Source organism: Lycium ferocissimum, chromosome 7 (assembly GCF_029784015.1).
Source record: "Lycium ferocissimum isolate CSIRO_LF1 chromosome 7, AGI_CSIRO_Lferr_CH_V1, whole genome shotgun sequence".
NCBI lineage: Eukaryota > Viridiplantae > Streptophyta > Magnoliopsida > Solanales > Solanaceae > Lycium > Lycium ferocissimum.
Window position 1 is genome coordinate 55,287,116 of NC_081348.1, and position 18,923 is coordinate 55,306,038.

At 34.1% G+C, this 18,923-nt stretch overlaps 1 protein-coding gene across 3 annotated transcripts; it reads right to left on the minus strand.

Moving 5' to 3' along the window:
* Positions 1 to 15,890: 15,890 nt before the first annotated feature.
* LOC132062997 (dirigent protein 10-like) lies at positions 15,891 to 17,246 on the minus strand. Of its 3 annotated transcripts, none has more exons than XM_059455451.1 (2): positions 16,948 to 17,246; positions 15,891 to 16,788 (listed from the first exon to the last, which is right to left on the minus strand). In XM_059455451.1, exons 1-2 carry the CDS (start codon positions 17,180 to 17,182, stop codon positions 16,001 to 16,003), a joined length of 1,023 nt encoding a protein of 340 aa, XP_059311434.1. In that variant the 5' UTR covers positions 17,183 to 17,246; the 3' UTR covers positions 15,891 to 16,000. The 3 variants fall into 3 exon arrangements, with proteins under 3 accessions (XP_059311434.1, XP_059311432.1, XP_059311431.1); XM_059455449.1 differs by having other exon boundaries at positions 15,891 to 16,812; positions 16,876 to 17,246; XM_059455448.1 differs by having other exon boundaries at positions 15,891 to 17,246.
* Positions 17,247 to 18,923: the final 1,677 nt, after the last annotated feature.

Here is an 18,923-nt window from a genome sequence, read left to right on the forward strand (position 1 = left end):
CCCAAAAATATCTATATTCAAAGGTAATGTAAAGATTTAAATGTGTTATATATTTTTCAACACTACTATCAATCATAATTTCAAAAAAATTCTTTTTTATACTCGTTCCATCCCAACATGTAATATTTCGTTTCTAAAGAGTCAAATCGTATACATTTTGATCAATATTTTTAAGATATATTTTTTCATCATATTGATATGAGAGAAATTACAACTTATAGTACTTTTCGTATAGTTTTTGAATATCCAACTTTTAATGTATTGAATTAATCAAAGCTTAGCTTCGAACATTAATCAAATTGACTCTCGAAAAGTGAAAAATACCAATTATTTTGGAATGGAGGGAGTAAATATTTCATAGTTTCTACACAATAGTTTTTAATATTTAAAAAAATATATATATATACACACCCTATAATTAGAAAATGAAGCCCCCAAAATTTGGGGGCCTAAGGCAATGACCTTAGAGACCTTACCCTCTAGGCGGCCCTCGTGTTTTCAAGTATGAATTGCACTCTACTGATTACAATTACATCAATCCTGGAAAATTGACATTTGGTTTTGGTGGGTTATTATTAGGGAAAACCACACAAAATGCCCTTAAAATGCAAAATATTTACCCTCCTCATGCCTTCTATAAAGTAATTTCTCTTCTTACCCAACCGGCCGAAAATATTTATCCGAGTACCCCCTCGTCCAAAATCCTTCCTCCTAATACCATCACAGTATATTTATATATCATGATGGTATCATGAAGGACTAAGAGAAGGACTGAGAAGCGATCACCTACATGATACCATCTCAGTATGTTTATATATCACGATGGTAGTGTCTCATTGAACAGTCCTCCATGATACCATCATAAATATATGTACATAAGATGATGGTATCATAGAGCTAGATTTTCTTGAGAAAAGTGTGTCTTTTGAATAAATGAACATGATACCATTTCAATATATTATATACCGTGTTGGTATCATAATTCTGGGGGCATTTCAAATAAATAATTTGAGGGCATGAAGGTATGGGGGGCAAGAGCGAGCAATTATTTTGTTTTTCAGGGACAATCACGTTCTTTTCCTTATTATTATTCTTTTTCTAAAATCATAATAACAAATAAAAGTAGGCCAATATTCAACTCTAACTCCACCAAGAACTTCCCAACCGTTCTCCTATCTACTCCCTCTCCTGCTTTAGCACCACGTACCCTTAACTAATTAATTTCAAATGACACCTCTTTTCATTTCGATTCACCAAAATGTTTGAAATCATTTCATTTTCTAATGACTTCTACAACTTTCAAGAAAACAAATATATTAAAATATTTAATTTTAAATTTCAATTTAATATTTCTTTATCAAATTAACTTTTTCTGTCACGTTAGTGATTTTCTTCCATTATATATTTATCGAATGTCTTAGAGATAGATCAAACTAGCATCTTGAACTTGGTATAAAAGACTGCTATTGAAGTGAGTGCTTTGTAATATGAGTTTCAAATGAGAGGAATTTACACAGGATACAAGATTTTAAAAGTAATTTAAGAAATTATAATTATTTTAAAATTTTCTTATAAATACAATTTATTACAAGTTTTTAATATATATATGTCGGTTAAGGGCATCAAGATAGGAAAATTAAATCACTCAACATCTTAAATATAGAATTATAAGCAAGATTCACCCACCTGAATATAGTTATTTTCAGAAATAGATGTATACATTTGGTATAATATACATATACCAAATGTGAGGTAATGCTATCATGATGTTGTTTCTGCTTTACTTGAGCCGAGGGAATCTATCAGAAATAGCTTCTCTACCTGCCAAGGTAGGGATAAGGTCTTCGTATTCATACACTCTACCGGCCTCCCTGGACTCCACTTGTGGGGTTACATTTGGTATGTTGTTGTCTACCAAATGTGAGGTAAAATATGTATATTATACTTATATATAAGTACACTATGTTACGTATATTCTTTGTATGATTATATTATGTGAATATACAAAAAATGGTTGTATAATATATATATAACTTCTATTATACTAAAAATATGTCCATTATATATTTATACATTTGATACATATACATATACCAAATGTGTAGTAAAATATTTACAATTTACACATAAATAAATAAAACATGTTACATATATTCTCTATATGTTTATACTATACCAAAAACATACCAAATATGTATGTATAAAATGTTTTTTTCATAGCAAGCTACATATTCGGTTAAAAAAGAAATTGCAAAATTTTTGCACTTTACAACAACAATAACATATTCAGTGTAATTTCACAAGTGAAATCTGGAAGGATAGGGTGTACGCAGACCTTACCCCTATCTTTGTGGGGATAGAGAGGTTGTTTCCGTTGGACCCTCGACATTTTGCACTCTAAAGATAAGAAAAGGATAACTATTTTGGCGGGAAAAAAAGTAGTCCATCTTTTTGCTGGTAAAGAGGAAATTGCATATAATTAAAAGCGAAAGTAAGAGTCATTACAAGTCGGAACAGATCGATTAGATGTCGTTCCCAAGAAGTTTTTGTGAATAAAAGAGGAAATAAAGGTAGGTGGCTTGTTAAAAAAAAAACATCTTCTTCCCTAGCTATTACATTTGAGTTCCACCGTCCTTCCACGTCCTTCCATAGTTAGCTGGGTGTTGTGCAATTGAGTTCGCTTTACGGTAGATGTGGTTTGGCGGTTGTCTCATTGTTGCAATTAGAAACCTACAGTCATTCAACAGACTGAAATAAGATTTTTTTTCCTTTGACTGTGTGCTTAGGATAATAGAAATAAAGAAGATTGTAGAAAATTTCTGTTGTATTTCCTTGAATGTAAAACTGTACAAGGCTATGTATTTATACACTAGCTAAGAGCATCTAAAAATATCTAAGCGAATAACGGACTACTACACCTGATCTTTGGCCATTTTCAACACAAGTTTTGGAGACTAGGGTTCATCAGCTCACACTTTGGAGAGTCCGGAACCAAAATGCCCCAGAAAAAATCATGTAGAACCAAAACACCCCAACAAAAAAAAAGTGACAAAAGTACCTTTAGCGCAGTAATTTACTGCGCTAAAGCGATTTGAGACGGAGTCGTTAATCGCTTTAGCGCAATATTTTCTTGCGTTATAGAAACGATTAAATTTTTTTTTTTTAAATACGCTTTATAGAAACGATGAAAAAAAAAAAAAAAATTGGCCAACTTTATTTTTTGCAACACTTAGTGTTTTTTTCCATACTTTGACCAATGATTAGTCGTGTGTCAAGACTCCGAAACGTCAATATTTTATATAGAACCTGATATTTTTTTCTGCGTACAATAATGTAGGCTCAATACATCAAGGATATGTAAACGTTCGGATCATCATTTTAGGGGTTGAAAAGGTGCCCGAAGTAAGTTTTGTTTGTAAATTTTAGGTTTAAGTGTTCTATATACATAGACGTCCATTTTTGTTTGAAGACTTGTTGTCATTAGCTTAAGGTTTTTTATTTTTAGGGTTTAGATTTATTGAAAATAAAGCCGTTGCCAAAAGGTTTTTAACTGCTTTAGCGCACAGTATTTTACTGCGCTAATTTTTTTTTTTTGTATAGCGCAGTAAAATAGCGAGCACTAAAAAAAAAAATTTAGCAATTTTTTTTTTTTTGCAACACTTAGTGTGTTTTTTCATACTTTGACCAACGATTAGTCGTGTGTCAAGACTCCGAAACGTCAATATTTTATATAGAACCTAATATTTTTTTTCTGCGTACAATAATGTATGCTCAATACATCAAGGATACTCATACGTTCGGATCATCATTTTAGGGGTTGAAAAGGTGCCCGAAGTAAGTTTTGTTTGAAAAAATTTAGCGTTTGACAGTAAGGTTATTTTAGTCAACTTTATATGTCGAAAAAATTAGTCAGCTTTATTTTCAAAAATTGAAACCGCAGAAGTGAAATTGACATTTACTGCTACATTACCCCGGAATTTTTACGTTGAAATCTATTGCGTATCATCATCTTATAAGTAAATAAAGCTGAAAATTTCACGCCAATTTGGGGGAAAATTGAAATTGAATGGGATAAAAGGTATTTTTTTAAAAATTGGCTCGGCCAAATTGCCTTGCGGCCATTTGTCCGCATAGATCTCGAAAAACTACGCAAGTTCAAAAAAAAAAGTTCGTAAATCGGACGTCCGAGCGCAAAGTTATGACCATCTAAAGTTTGACCACTTTACAACTAGCTTTTCTCCCTATATTTTTTAGAATTATATTTATATTCAAAATAAAGTTATGTCTTGATTAAAAAATAACACACTTAAATCAAAACCTTAAAAAATAAAACATGTAAACCTTAAATAAAACTTACTTCGGGTACCTTTTCAACCCCTAAAACGACGATCCGAACGTTTACGTATCCTTGATGTATTGAACCTACATTATAGTACGTAAAAAAATATTAGGTTCTATATAAAATATTGACGTTTCGGAGTCTTGACACACGACTAATCGTTGGTCAAAGTATGCAAAAACGCACTAAGTCTTTGCAAAGAAAAGATTTATTAAAATAAGATGTTGCGATCTTTTTATAAAAAAAACACTAAGTGTTCCTTAAGTGTGTTATTTTTTAATGCCTAAATTTCTTTCAAATATGTTGCAAAAAAAAAAAAAAAAATCGCGTAAATCGGACGTCCGAGCGCAAAAAACCGCGTATATTCGAAATAAAGTTACGCTTTAAAAAATAACACACTTAAATCTAAACCCTAAAAATAAAAAACTTTAAGCTAATGACAAGTTTTCAAACAAAAATGGACGTCTACGTATATAGAACACTTAAACCTAAAGTTTACAAACAAAACTTACTTCGGGCACCTTTTCAACCCCTAAAATGACGATCCGAACGTTTACGTATACTTGATGTATTGAGCCTACATTATTGTACGCAGAAAAAAAAATATCAGGTTCTATATAAAATATTGACGTTTCGGAGTCTTGACACAGGACTAATCATTGGTCAAAGTATGGAAAAAAACACTAAGTGTTGCAAAAAATAAAGTTGGCCAATATTTTTTTTTTTCTATAACGCAAAGTATTTTTTGCGTTATAGATTTTTTTTTTTAATCGTTCTATAATGCGTAAGTAAAATCTGCGCTAAAGCAAGATTAACGGCTCCGTCTCCGAGAATGCTTTAGCGCGAAATAAATTCTTGCGCTAAAGGTACTTTTGTCACTTTTTTTTTGTTGGGGTATTTTGGTTCCACATGGTTTTTTTTGGGGGCATTTTGGTTCCGGACTCCACTTTGGAAGAGAAGATTTGAAGACTTAGATGAGAAATTTCTTACTCTTTTACTCATTTCTTCAATTCCTTGTTATGTATTGAATATCTAAGTGTGTAGTACTCCATTCCATTACTTGAATCTTGTTTATGGAAATATTCTATGATTAAAGTTTGGATTGAAACTCTTGTTTTGCTTATGTATCGAATGATTTGTATTGCTAATGAAGTGAGTTAATGTTGTTTTAATTAATCTTGTTCTTTAATGTTTCTTAAGGGATTAGCTAACCCAAAATTGATAACGTCCAAATACACTCAAAGAGAAAGTGTACACGATCGTCGCAATATAATTTACCCAACTATGAGTCGGGGTCGAATCCACAGGGAATAATATAAAGGCAATTTAATCAAGTGAGGAATTATCACCAACTAAGCTAAGCCAAACACTTTTTCAATATTTGATTTTTTATTTTAACACCTAACAAAGATAAAACTAACTAGAAAGCGGGCAAAATGATCCATGGCCACAAGTATGGATACAAAGGAAATTACGCTCAAGTAACGATCCAATGTATTTCACGATTTTACAACTATGAGTGAGTTTATGCTAATTAGATAATGATCTCTAAAATCTCATCAAAAGTCTCTTGACCAAATCAACGAATTTCACTCTAAGCTTTCTCAAGCCTTAGAGTGTGATATTAAGCACAATCAATATAATCTCAAGTAACTTTCCTATCTCTAGCTCAAGTTATTAGATGGGTTTTAAAGCCCCAAATTCTTGTTAACTAATCTTTCCCAACTTTAATCTTCGTCTCTCGAACTCAAAACGAAATAAATGGACAGGTCTTAGGGTTAGCTAATCCCTTAAGAAACATTAAAGAACAAGATCAATTAAAATAACATTAATTCACTTCACTAGCAATAAAACTCATTCAATATATAAGCAAAACAAGAGTTTCAATCCAAACTTTAATCATAGAATATTTCCATAAACAAGATTCAAGTAATGGAATGGAGTACTACACACTTAGATAACAAGGAATTGAAGAAATGGGTAGAAGAGTAAGAATCTCATCTAAGTCTTCAAATCTTCTCTTCCAAAGTGTGAGTTGATGAACCTTAGTCTCCAAAACTTGTGTTGAAAATGGCCAAAGATAAAAAATAATGTCTACAAGTCTTGCTTTTGTAGTACCCCCATTTTTCCAAGATAAAATATGACAAAATAAACCCCAAAGTTTCAGTTTTGCAAATCTGTGCTATTTTTGCACTTCTAGCCATTTTTTTCCATTTCTTCAATTTGGCCTCTTTTTGACTTATTTTCACTTGATTTCTTTTCCGATCAATTCTAAATCACATAAACCTGTAAAATAGGAGTAAATGACATTAACTATTTTCTCAATCAAACAAAGAAAAAAATCTATGATTAAAGAAGAAATAAGTTGGTAAAATACCAACTTATCATCCCTATACTATACGTTATTGCCTAACAAACCAAATGAAATATTTACAAGTGTCTACTTAAAATAATGTGTAAATACAAAATAAATGCAGGATGTATACAGTTTGTATTTTGTTGTTATCTCTTCATCGTACGTGGACTTGGGCCTGTTGCTATGTTGCTGAATTGGAAATCTGCTAAGACTTGGCCCAAATAGATTGTAACCCAAATGTGTATAAGCCCAGAAGTATATAAAGAACAAATCCCTAATTTTCAGACAAAGCACTTAGTTCGTACACTACGAACTCAAACCCAGAATTATATAAAGAACAAATCCCTAATTTTCAGACAAAGCACTTAGTTCGTACACTACGAACTCAAACCTCTTTCTTCTTCTTCTTCTTCTCTCTTCTTCTCTTTTCCTATAACTGTAGAAATCTCCATTTTATCTTCTTCATTTCTTTGTAGATGATCTTGAATGTCAATACCTCCCCCCCCCCTCCCCTCAAGTTGCAGGGGAGAGAAACAACACCCAGCTTGCCCAAAGCAGATCGATGCGATACCCTAGATAAGGGTTTGGTAAAAAAATCAACAAGCTGAGCAACAGATGGAACAAATGTGAGTGAAATCAGCTCAGAAAGGAATTGTTGCCTCACAAAATGGCAATCCAAATCGACATGCTTAGTTCTCTTATGAAAAATCGGATTTCGGGAGATATGAAGAGCTACTTGACTATCGGAGTGCACCGGAACGGGTAAAGGGGTCGGAACTGATAGATCTGTAAGGAGACGAGTTAACTATATGATTTCTGCGGTTACTCGTTGCATGGAACGATATTCCGCCTCTGCGGATGAAAGGGAAACAAAGTCTTGCTTTTTTGACTTCCATGAAATGGGTAAACCTCCCAAACTTACAAAAAAAATCCACTAACAGATCGATGAGAGTCTAGGCAAGAAGCCCAGTCGGCGTCGCAAAAAGCAAGTAAATCAAAAGAGGATTTGGAGTTCATGAAAAGACCTTGACCTGGGTTGTTTTTAAGGTATCGGAGAACCCTAAAAGCTGTAGAATAATGAGCAAGACGGGGTTTTTGCATATATTGGCTAAGGATTATCACAGGAAATGACAGATCTGGACGCGTGTGGGTAAGATAGTCCCACCAAGCGTATGTACATTGTGGGATCATCAAGTAAGGGTCCAGAATCAAGCTCTAATTTGATAAAGGGGTCCAAAGGAGATGAGACTTTGGCGAGATGGGAACAGTCAAACTCAGAGAGTAACTCAAGGGTAAATTTTCTTTGACTCATAATTAATCCATGTTGTTCTCGTAACATTTCAATACCAAGAAAATAGTGTAGATTCCCTAGATCTTTGATGCAAAATTCTGAGTTTAGAAATTGTTTGAGTCCTTTAATTTCATGTGAATGATTGCCAGTAATCATAATGTGATCGACATATACTACAATTAGAGTAACAAAACCATCTGATACCTTAATGAACAATGAATAGTCATTTAGGGAAGAAGAGAACCCCTTAAAACTAAGAGCACCTGCAAGCCGAGCATACCATTGCCGTGAAGCTTGCTTTAAATCATAAGGGATTTTCTGAGTTTGCAAACATAGTGTGGACTTGGGGAAGACAATCCTTTGGGAAACCTCATGTAAACTTATTCTTGTAAGTCCCCATGTAAAAAGGCATTATTGACATCCAGTTGAAAAATAGGCCAGTTTTTCTTAACTGCTATTGCAATAAGACATCTAATAGTGGTCATTTTAATAACTGGGGAAAATGTCTCATTATAATCGATTCCCTTCTTTTAAATATCACCCCTAACAACAAGTCCAGCCTTCAACCTTTCTACAGTATCATCTGATAGATACTTTACTTTATAAACCCATTTTCAAGGTAGGGCCTTTTTACCAGGAGATAAAATAACAATTTCCCAAGTTTTATTGTTTTCTAAAGCTTCAATCTCCTTATCCATAGCTAATTTCCAACCAGGATGATTAGCAGCCTGAAAATAACTTGTAGGTTCTGAAATTTGAGAAATAGAGGTGGGAATATGTTGGTTATGAGGGGACAAGGCTGAGAAAGAAAATGTATGAGGTTGTACTGGAGTGGTAAAAGAGGCCCTAGGAACATTGGTGAGAATAATGTCATCACAGATATAGTCATTTAAGTAGCTAGGCATTTTAGTAACTCTTACAGGTCTTCTAGGTGGAGAAATGGGAGAAACATGAAGGGTAGAAGGAAAAATACTTATAGGATTCTTTGGAGGGGGATGTAGGATTAATAGGTGAGATGGAGGATGTAGGGTTAATGGTTGGACTAGAGGGGATGAAAGGGCTATGATGAGTGTTGTTTTGGGGAGTTTGTGGAGTTGAGGTAGAATTAAGTGTTGGTACATCATCAAGTGTCCTGTAATGCTGAGAAAGAGGAAAAATAGTTGATTGATTTGATGAATCAGTAGCAAATGGAAAAGACTCCTCATGAAATTGTACATCTCTGGATACAATGATTTTCTTGGTTCCCAAATCCAAACATTTGTAACCTTTCTGATTATCTGGATACCCTAGAAAAACACAAGACTTAGCTCTAGGTTCAAATTTTCCTCTGTTGGAAGGTAAAGTAGACACATAAACTAAGCAACCAAACACCCTTAGTCTTTCATACATAGGTTTGCTTTGAAACAGAACTTAAAAAGGTGTTTTCCCATGTAGAACCTTGGAGGGTATTCTATTGATCAAATAAGTACAATGTCAACAAACAACTCACCCCAATATTGTATAGGAACATGAGACTGAAAAAATAAGGCCCTAGCCACTTCTAATAAATGCCTATGTTTTTCTCTCCACAACTCCATTTTGTTGTGGAGTAGAAACATAAGAAATCTGATGAATTATTCCTTTAGATGCTAGAAAATCAGAACTGATAGTGCTTTTTCCCAATTCAAGAGCATTGTCAGATCTTATTACTTTAACCTTAAGATCAAATTGTCTTTCCACCATAGATATAAAGTTTTGTAGAACTGGAAAAGCATTGCTTTTAGTTTTCAATAAATGAGTCCAAGTTGCTCTACTATAATCATCAACAACAGTGAGGAAATATTTAAAACCTTCATGTGTGGGTTCTTTATAAGGACCCTAAGTGTCAATATAAATAAGTTCAAAGATCCTTTTGGATTTGACATGACTGATAGGAAAAGACAACCTAGATTGCCTTGCCATGGGACAAACATCACAAGTGCATTTAGAAATTGAAGGAAACTTAAAAGAACCAATGTATTTCATTGCATGAAAAGGCAAATGCCCCAATCTCCTATGCCAGAGATTTACATCAGATTTTGATTGAATAGAAAAAGAAACTGAAACAGACTTAGGAGTAGCCTCTGAAACTACTACATTTTTGTTTGCTTTGAAATAAAAACTACTAGTTGTGCTATCAGGCTGGAAAAGAAAGAGTCCATCCTTAGATTCACCAAAAGCTTGAGCCCTCTTCATAAAAGGAGCCTGCAAAAGACATCCAATAGGAGTAAATAAAAGGATTGATTGAAATTATTTAACAAATTTATCAACTGACATTAAATTGTATTTAAAGGAGGGAACATATAAGACATTTTCAAGAATAACATCAGCAAAATAGAGGCATTCCCTTTATGAGTAATGTTTACTTTGGATAAATTTGGTAAAATAATGAACATAGGGGCAGGAAGTGGAGTCAAGAACTTGAAAACTTTAGAATTGAAGCATATGTGCTCAGAAGCTCCTGAATCTATGATCCAATAGCTGGAATTTTTAGAAGCTAGACAAGTAAAAGAAAGGGTGTAAGTTATACCAGTAGCAACATTTATATTTCCTGTTCCATAAAGTGTTGTTCCAGAAGTTGAAGCTTCTCCCACTTTCTTTCCTCTGTAGTACTGAACAGCCTGATTGTATTCCTCTTTGCTTAGCTGATTCATGTTGTTTCCCATATTTTTTCCTATGTTTGTGTTTTGATTCATCACCTCTGTTTCCTCAACTGAAACTGAGTTACTTCTTGCTTCAGGTTGGAACTTCTTTCCTTTGTTGTTGGTGAACTTAAAATCAGGAGGAAAACCAATCAACCTGTAGCAATCTTGCCTGGTATGATTAGTTTTCTTCCAGTAGGTATAGAACAAGTTGTTTTTCTTAGGTAGAGACCTTGTATGTGCTTTGTTTTCCCAAACCCCTTGAGGAGGTGGTTTGTTTGTCTGAGCTGCATAAACATGATTAGCAGCATAGTTTTGATTCTCTGCATAAACTTGATTAGTTTCATGTGTTTGTTTTCCTTCCATGAAGGATAGAGTACCAGTAGACACATTAGCATTAATATATGATTCTCTTTGGTTTTCATCCTGCAAAAGTAATGAGTAAGCATGGTTACGATTGGGCAAAGGCTTAATCACGAAGATGCTACTCCTAGCTACACCATAAGTTTCATTTAGCCCCATGAGAAACTTAATCAATCTCTCATTTTCTAAAGACTTAGTTAACTTTTCTTTTCCTCCACAGATGCAATTGCAACTGCACTTATTGTCTGTGTTTAATGAATCTAGTTCATCCCAAAGCCTTTTAATCTTGGTAAAGTAGCCTGCCACATCCGTGTTTCCCTGAACAACGTCACTTAACTCCTTTTGCAAATGAAAAAGTTTAGCACCATTTGACTATCCAAACCTTTGTTCCAGATCTGTGTATAGATACTTAGCAGTCTTTGAGTAGATGACACTATCTACTATGTCCTTTGATAGAGAATTAGGTAACCATGAAGTTACCATATCATTGCATCTACTCCATGCTTGATAATCTGGTGCATCCACATTTGAGATTTTGCAGGTACCATTTATAAAGCCAAGTTTATTCTTAGCAGAAAGAGCAATAAGGATGGTCCTCCTCCATCCTTGAAAACTTCTACCATCAAAAATAAAGTTTACCAAGCTCATGCCAGGTGAATTTGAAGAGTGGATTGCTAGGGTCAATCTGATTAGTGTTTTCAGTTTGAGCTACTGCATTATTGCCAGTGTTACCAGTGTTGTCTCCCATTGCTTAAGAGAGTATGAAGGAAGCAACAAAGTGAAAGAAGTAAAGCGGTTTGAAAGAAGGAAAAGAGATTTGGATCGAAAGAGCTTCACTGTTCTGATACCATAATAGAAATAAAGAAGACAGTAGAAAATTTCTGTTGTATTGCCTTGAATGTAAATCTGTACAAGGCTATGTATTTATACACTAGCTAAGAGCATTTAAAAATATCTAAGGAAATAACGGACTACTACACCTGTCCCTATACTATACGTTATTGCCTAACAAACCAAATAAAATATTTACAAGTGTCTACTTAAAATAAAGTGTAAATACAAAATAAATGTTGGCTGCATACAAGTTGTATTTTGTTGTTTTCTCTTCATCTGGTGGACTTGGGCCTGTTGCTATGTTCTTTGAATTGGAAACCTGCTAAGACTTGGCCCAAATAGATTGTAACCCAAATGTGTATAGGCCCAGAAGTATATAAAGAACAAATCCCTAATTTTCAGACAAAACACTTAGTTCGTACACTACGAACTCAAACCTCTTTGTTGTTGTTGTTCTTCTTCTCTCTTCTTCTCTTTTCCTTTAACTGTAGAAATCTCCATTTTATCTTCTTCATTTCTTTGTAGATGATCTTGAATGCCAATATAGGATGTGGACTAATACCTTTGAATCAGTCCCTGCTACAAGTGGGAACACATTCTTTCTCTGCTACAAGTGGGAACACATTCTTAGTAAAGGTTCAAGTCCCTTGCGTAAAGAAACTATCTCAACATTGCGTGGAAGTTAAAAATAGGAGTTAACTCTTAAATTAGCTATCACTTGCATGGTATTGTATACAACAATTATTAGGACATAATCGAGTTAAGACTATAGCTATAAGTACTACAGATGAGCTAACGAGAGGAATGGAAGTGATTGACATAGGAGCTCCTATAAAAGTGAATAAACCCTTAATTCTATTAGAAAAATATTTCGAATTACGTAGTTAACAAAGGAGTTCTTCGTCTCAAAATTTGAATAATATTCATTACAATAGATTCTTGTGGTCCGACCCTTCCCTTACCCAGCGCATAGCGGGAGCTTAGTGCATCGGGTTGCCCTTTTACTTAAGTGGTTCTTTTGATCATTCATCGAAAGGAGACACTTTTTTTTTTTTTTTTTTTTTTTTTGGAACTTGTTATTTTGGCACAAATCTTTTGGTTCCTAAAAAGAAACGGTTCGAGAAGGTTCAATTAGCCGAAATGATTTTCAAGATTCGTAGATTTATCAATATCAAATTCGTAAAAAGAACCAAATTCTTGTTGGCAATTTATATATAATTAAAAAAATAAAGGGAAAAGGGTCAAAAATGCCCCTTTAATTTGGAAAAAGAGCTAAAAATATCCTCCGAACTAATTTTGGGTCAAAAATACCCCTCCCGTCATTAAAGTTTTCAAATATACTTTTTTCTTAACGGAAATTTTCAATATAACCCGATTTCATTTTTAAACCCGCTCCATTTAAAACCGACCCAACTAAATAAAAAACGCATATGCAACCAACTTGTTCCCGAGTCCTACATTTGGAGCCACTAGGCACAGGAGCGGGGAACCCATATGCGTTTTGTATTTAGTTGGGTCGGTTTTAAATGGAGTGGGTTTAAAAATGAAATCGGGGTACTTTGCGGATTTCCGTTAAGACAGGGGTATATTTGAAAACTTTAATGACGGGAGGGGTATTTTTGACCCAAAATTAGTTCGAAGGATATTTTTAGCCCTTTTTCCAAAGTGGAGGGGCATTTTTGACCCTTTTCCCAAAAAGAAATTATGAAAATTTCTTTATCTTATTTATACTCTTCCTCAAAATCTACATAACACTTGCATGGTATTTTAGCAACAATAAAATGAGTCAGATTCTAAAATTAAGGAAGATTATGCTTGGAATTGAGTGATGAAGAGAGAATACATAATTTTTTGGAAATTATGTGACTCTAATTGTTGAAATTTCTTTGAATTGTGCTAAATTTTTGGGATCCTCTTTAATTTTTGGGATCCTCTTTTACTATGTTTTATTAATTTTTCACTGCGGGAGAAGAGTTCTTTTTTGGTAGATCATGTAACTTTATTTTGGTTCTAAATATATAATAAAAACGATTGTAATGTATGTTAATTACTCTTATTGGATACGTATTTATAAAAATTTCCCTTCAAATAAACCATGTACTATATGATATGAGCATTTAGACTTTCATCTGCCTGTTGTTTTTCAGGTCCACTCTAGATTTGTGAATAGCTCCCGGATAGCCATTAAGAAATTGTACGGTTTGTCTTTAATTTTTGTTCTTAAAAATCGAACTTATGCCTAGCGGGTCATAAGTTCTTTAAGGGATTTGGCATAACTTGTGAGATATCATAGAATAAAAATATAAACTTATGCTCACGAAAAAATTGTTTGTCATGAGGATAGAAATTAAAGATCATCACAAAACAGGGCCAAAAGTGCAAATGACCCTTCTTAATCAACTTTTGTAAGCCAAGTTGTTGACATTGGAGTCTGAATCTGTACAACTAATTTGGTGGTAATGCTTGGCCCATTAGTTATATGCAGCCCAATCTCGCATTCCGGTATACTCCTTCATTTTCCATCTTTACTTTGGTGTGGGAACTTCAGAAAGCACGCCAAAATCGAACTTAAGAGACTAGAAGAGCAGTGTTGTCCGTCGACATGCTTCCTTGTTCACAAAGGGTTATTTTGGTATTCTGTAATTTAACGCTTTAAGAATATTGTACCATCTTGCTGCATGAATGTCATTTTCCCACAGCTAACTAAGAAAACGGGAATTTGGCACAGTGTATCAACAGAGAAATACAATTGGCATAGAATAATCATGTTTCAAAATATTGGTATGGAATGGCCTATTCACACATTTTAGGCTATTTTTCTTTGTACCCCACAACCCATAAATCATGCCATTAATATAGCTTCACATACAGTTTGAATTTCATTTTCTGTCCAACCAAATTTCCCCTCTTTTATTTCATCTCCTAAAATATTTCAATTAACAATTGTTTTTTTTTTTTTTTTGTCTGTATCTGAAACCCTTTGCCTTGTAAACTTATATCACCTCCGTATAAAAAAATAAAAATACATCTAGTGTATTCATATAATGTATACATCTTCTATAACAGCTATTGATCATTTGTATACATCTATTGTAGTCATATAATGTATACGAATATTTATATACATTTACTATAGTAACATACTGTGTCAATGTGGCTATACACATGTTGATTTGTATACATAGACTGGTGTCGAAATATTCCATAAGTTTCAAATTCTATGTATGCAATACATAAATATTAATTTATTTATTTTTAGATACATGGTGTTTTTTTAAAATTAATAATGTGTGTTTGATGTATATCAAATATGAAATTTGATTTGGTATACGCATAATGTGTATAAAACTTGTTTGTTGATCATTTGTATACACCTATTGTATTCATATAATGTATATCAAGTTAAAGAAGGGATAAAAAAAAAATCATCCCTATTATATAGTTAGGTTAATAGGGATAAGAAAATAGTCATCCCTATTATTTAGCTGCCGCTTACTTAGTTGGTTAAGTTGAGCTCATTTTTTTAGGCCTATAATTTGCTAAAACTTTTTAGGTTAAAAGATGCCAATAATATGTAAGAGTCGTACCAAGTATAACGGGGGGTAAATTTGTGTCGAAAGTATAACGGGGGGTAAATGTGGACTATTTCCAATAGTATAGGGGTAAATCAGGCCCTTTTCCCTTAAAAAAAATATTACAATTGCCACGGTGGTGGTGGTGTTAAAAATAGGGGCAAATATTGCTACTTAGGTAACGGTAGGGGCAAATTTGTCATCGAAAGTATAACGGGGGGTAAATGTGGACTATTTCCAATAGTAGAGGGGTAAATCAGGCCCTTTTCCCTAAAAATAATACTATCATCTTTTATATTTAGTTTGTAATTCTTTAATTTCAATATCCACATCACATGTTCAAGATCAATAAAATTGAAAAGATATTTTGGTACATTACATATATTTTTAGTTTAAGATTACGAGAATAAGTGTCCCTTAATATAAACTTTGTCAAAGTAAAAAACATGAAAATAAAACAGAAGGGGTAACAAAATTCATGCTTAAATAAACTTCAATAAATTTTCAAAACAACAAACTTTCAAACATCTGATACACATATGTGAACAAAGCACAACAGTACAAGCAATAAATTACAACACACAGCTAGTAAGCAAGATACACAGTAACATGCAACAATGTCTCCACTCCATCTGTTTGTTGATTTGCAGCTGGAAAAGTCTTAACAGTGGCAAGTCCCTTAGCATTAACATACTTTCCAGTGCCACCCATAATAGCAAGATGTGATTCAGATACCTTAATCCTGTGAACCCCAAAGAAGCTAAGGCTATCACTATAGCTTCCACTATGAAACATCACTGTAAAAGCCATAGTTTGGCTAGTGCCATCTTCTGAGCTAGATATGTAAAACCCTTGCGCTTTTCCAACTAAGCCCGAGTTAAGCTGAGGACCTTCTGTTAATTCATCGTCGAACACTGTCATTGTACCGAACATGAGCTTTTGGAAAGTGACTCCTGATCCTAATTGAGCCATGTTAAGGGCAGGGTATCCGGCACCTCCACCGATGATATTGTTGTTTCCGTTGTTTTGAATTACAGTAGGAGTGGTTCCGCTAAGGCCTGTGAGAAAAGGGATGTTGTTGTTGCTGATGATTCCGTTGTTGTTGCTGTTGACAGGGACACCGTTGTCCACTGCTAGAACCGCGCCATTTGGCTTTGCGAATGGAACTTGGCCGCTCAGTGAAGGGTTGGTTGCTACACCGGTTACAGCTACAGCCGAAGGGTTTGATCCTCCCAGAATATCATGCAAGAAGAATGAAAATATATGATCGTTTTCAGCTGCTCCACCTGCTACAGCTGCACCAGCTGTAGCAGCATGGCCGGCACCAGCACCAGCTGCTGCTCCTGCACCACCAGATGCTGGAATACCAGCACCTGCACCAATAGGAGTTGCAACTCCTGCACCAACAGGAGTTGCAGGTGCTGCAACATCTGTAGCACCAGATGCTGGAATACCAGCACCTGCACCAACAGGAGTTGCAGCACCTGCATGTGCTGCAACACCTGCACCACCAGTTGCTGGAACACCAGCACCTACACCAACAGGAGTTGCAGCTCCTGCACCAATAGGAGTTGCAACATCGGCACCTACAGCTGCCCCTGAAGCTGGGACCTCGTCAGTATCAGGTGCTTCTGGTGCAACGGTGGGAGTGGTGGGCTCCTCATCAAGGATTCTACGTGAGGTGGCGGAGGTGATTGTGAGAGCTAGAATGAAAAGGAATGTGAAGATGGTTTTGAGTTGAAAAGGTTTGGAATTAGCGGTTGCCATTGGTGGAAAAAATCGATGGAAGAGTGATTATGTTTTGGCTTTGATGGTTGAGGAATAATTCTGTCGAATGTTTTGAGGAATAATGTTTTGGCTTTGATGGTTGAGGAATAATTCTGTTGAATTAAAGTTGATGTACATAACGATTTGGATGCATCTATATATATGCAAAAAAGGATGATTAGGATAAGAGGAGTTGATCAATGATTACGAGGATTAGGTATTAACTATTCCACTCTCTCCAGTGCATTTGTTGAAGATTGCAAAACTAATTTTCGTGTCCAAATGTTTGATTAGGTGTAGCAGATACAGAGACAACTTCTCCTTTAACTTTAATTGGACTTGAGCACAAAATTTTCTCCTTGCAGGCACGTTTAGACGTTTAGTTTGTTTTATTAAGAAAGGAGAATATTTGAATTGCATGCATTTGAACAAATAATGAAATAACATTAAATTAAAGTCCTAAAAGTGAGATGCAAAAAGTTTTTGGTCTTACAAAATAAAAAGTACTGCGGAAGATTACGGGAAAAAACTTGCAATAGCTGACACGTCAAGTTGAAACAAAATTTTGATAGAAACTGAAAAGTTATTCTACCTTCTTTCTAATAGAAAAAAAAGGGTACTTCTAGATGGTCATGGTATTAAACAAATTGAGAGATTATTCTAGCCTTTTTGTCAACGATATGAAATAGAGAGAGTAAAGTGGGGGATTCAATAAACTCGGTAACATCTCAATAAATTAATCTTTTATGTACTGATCACCTCCAAATGGTGGGAACTATTCCCCTGAATGATTTTGTCTCTTCTTAGAATTTGATTTCTTATACTCAAAAGTGTGAAAAGTATATATACAATTATATCACTAAAAAATATTTAGGTGACATTTTATAATATAAGCATTTAGTAGTAACTTGCAAACATGCAGTAAAACAAGTCAAATTATTCTGATAATTTTTTTTTACACTAAAGAACATATAGCTTAAATATTTCTCACTAATATTGCCACTTTTGGTTTTGCTTGATATTTAAAAAGTTCTCAGTCCCTTATTTTTGAGAACTTTGTTTTTTGGGTTTTTGTGGTCAGTTTGAGGATATGCATGTCCTGCAGTTTTCCAGAAAATGTTTTTCTTTCATACCAAACACACACAAAGATGTACTGTGATGGTAGTAGCCTTTATTCCACCTTTTTTGTTTTGGACTATGCCCTAGGAGGACAGGATTATGATATTGCTACATGTCTACTATACTCCGTTCATTTTACTTTATGTGTCTTTGTTTAAGTAAAGAATTTTTTTCAAATTTTATGATTTCAAATTAAAGATGTATGTAATATATTGAAATGCCCTCAAATATTGTGATCTTATTAATGCTAATATAAAAGTTGTTATTTTTTTTAATAAACTAAAATAGAAAGTAAGAAACATAATTTTATTTTTAAAAAGTTACCAAGTATATTTCGTATAAGGATGTAACATTTGTTTTTCAGTTTGTGGATTCCACTAAAAATTCGGGAAAAAATGATACATTTTCTCTATCCCTCGTTGCCTCTCCTATGTAATAACGATTTTTCTCAAAAAAGGTGAAATTTACGAAAATGTATCCTTCAGCCAACTAATTTACTAATATGGTCGAAATATACACTATCTATACATTTGAGCTGTATATGTTGTGTATAGGTGTGTGTATATATATACACACACACTTTTTGTACACCGTGTACATATAAAGAAAGCACATAGATGTA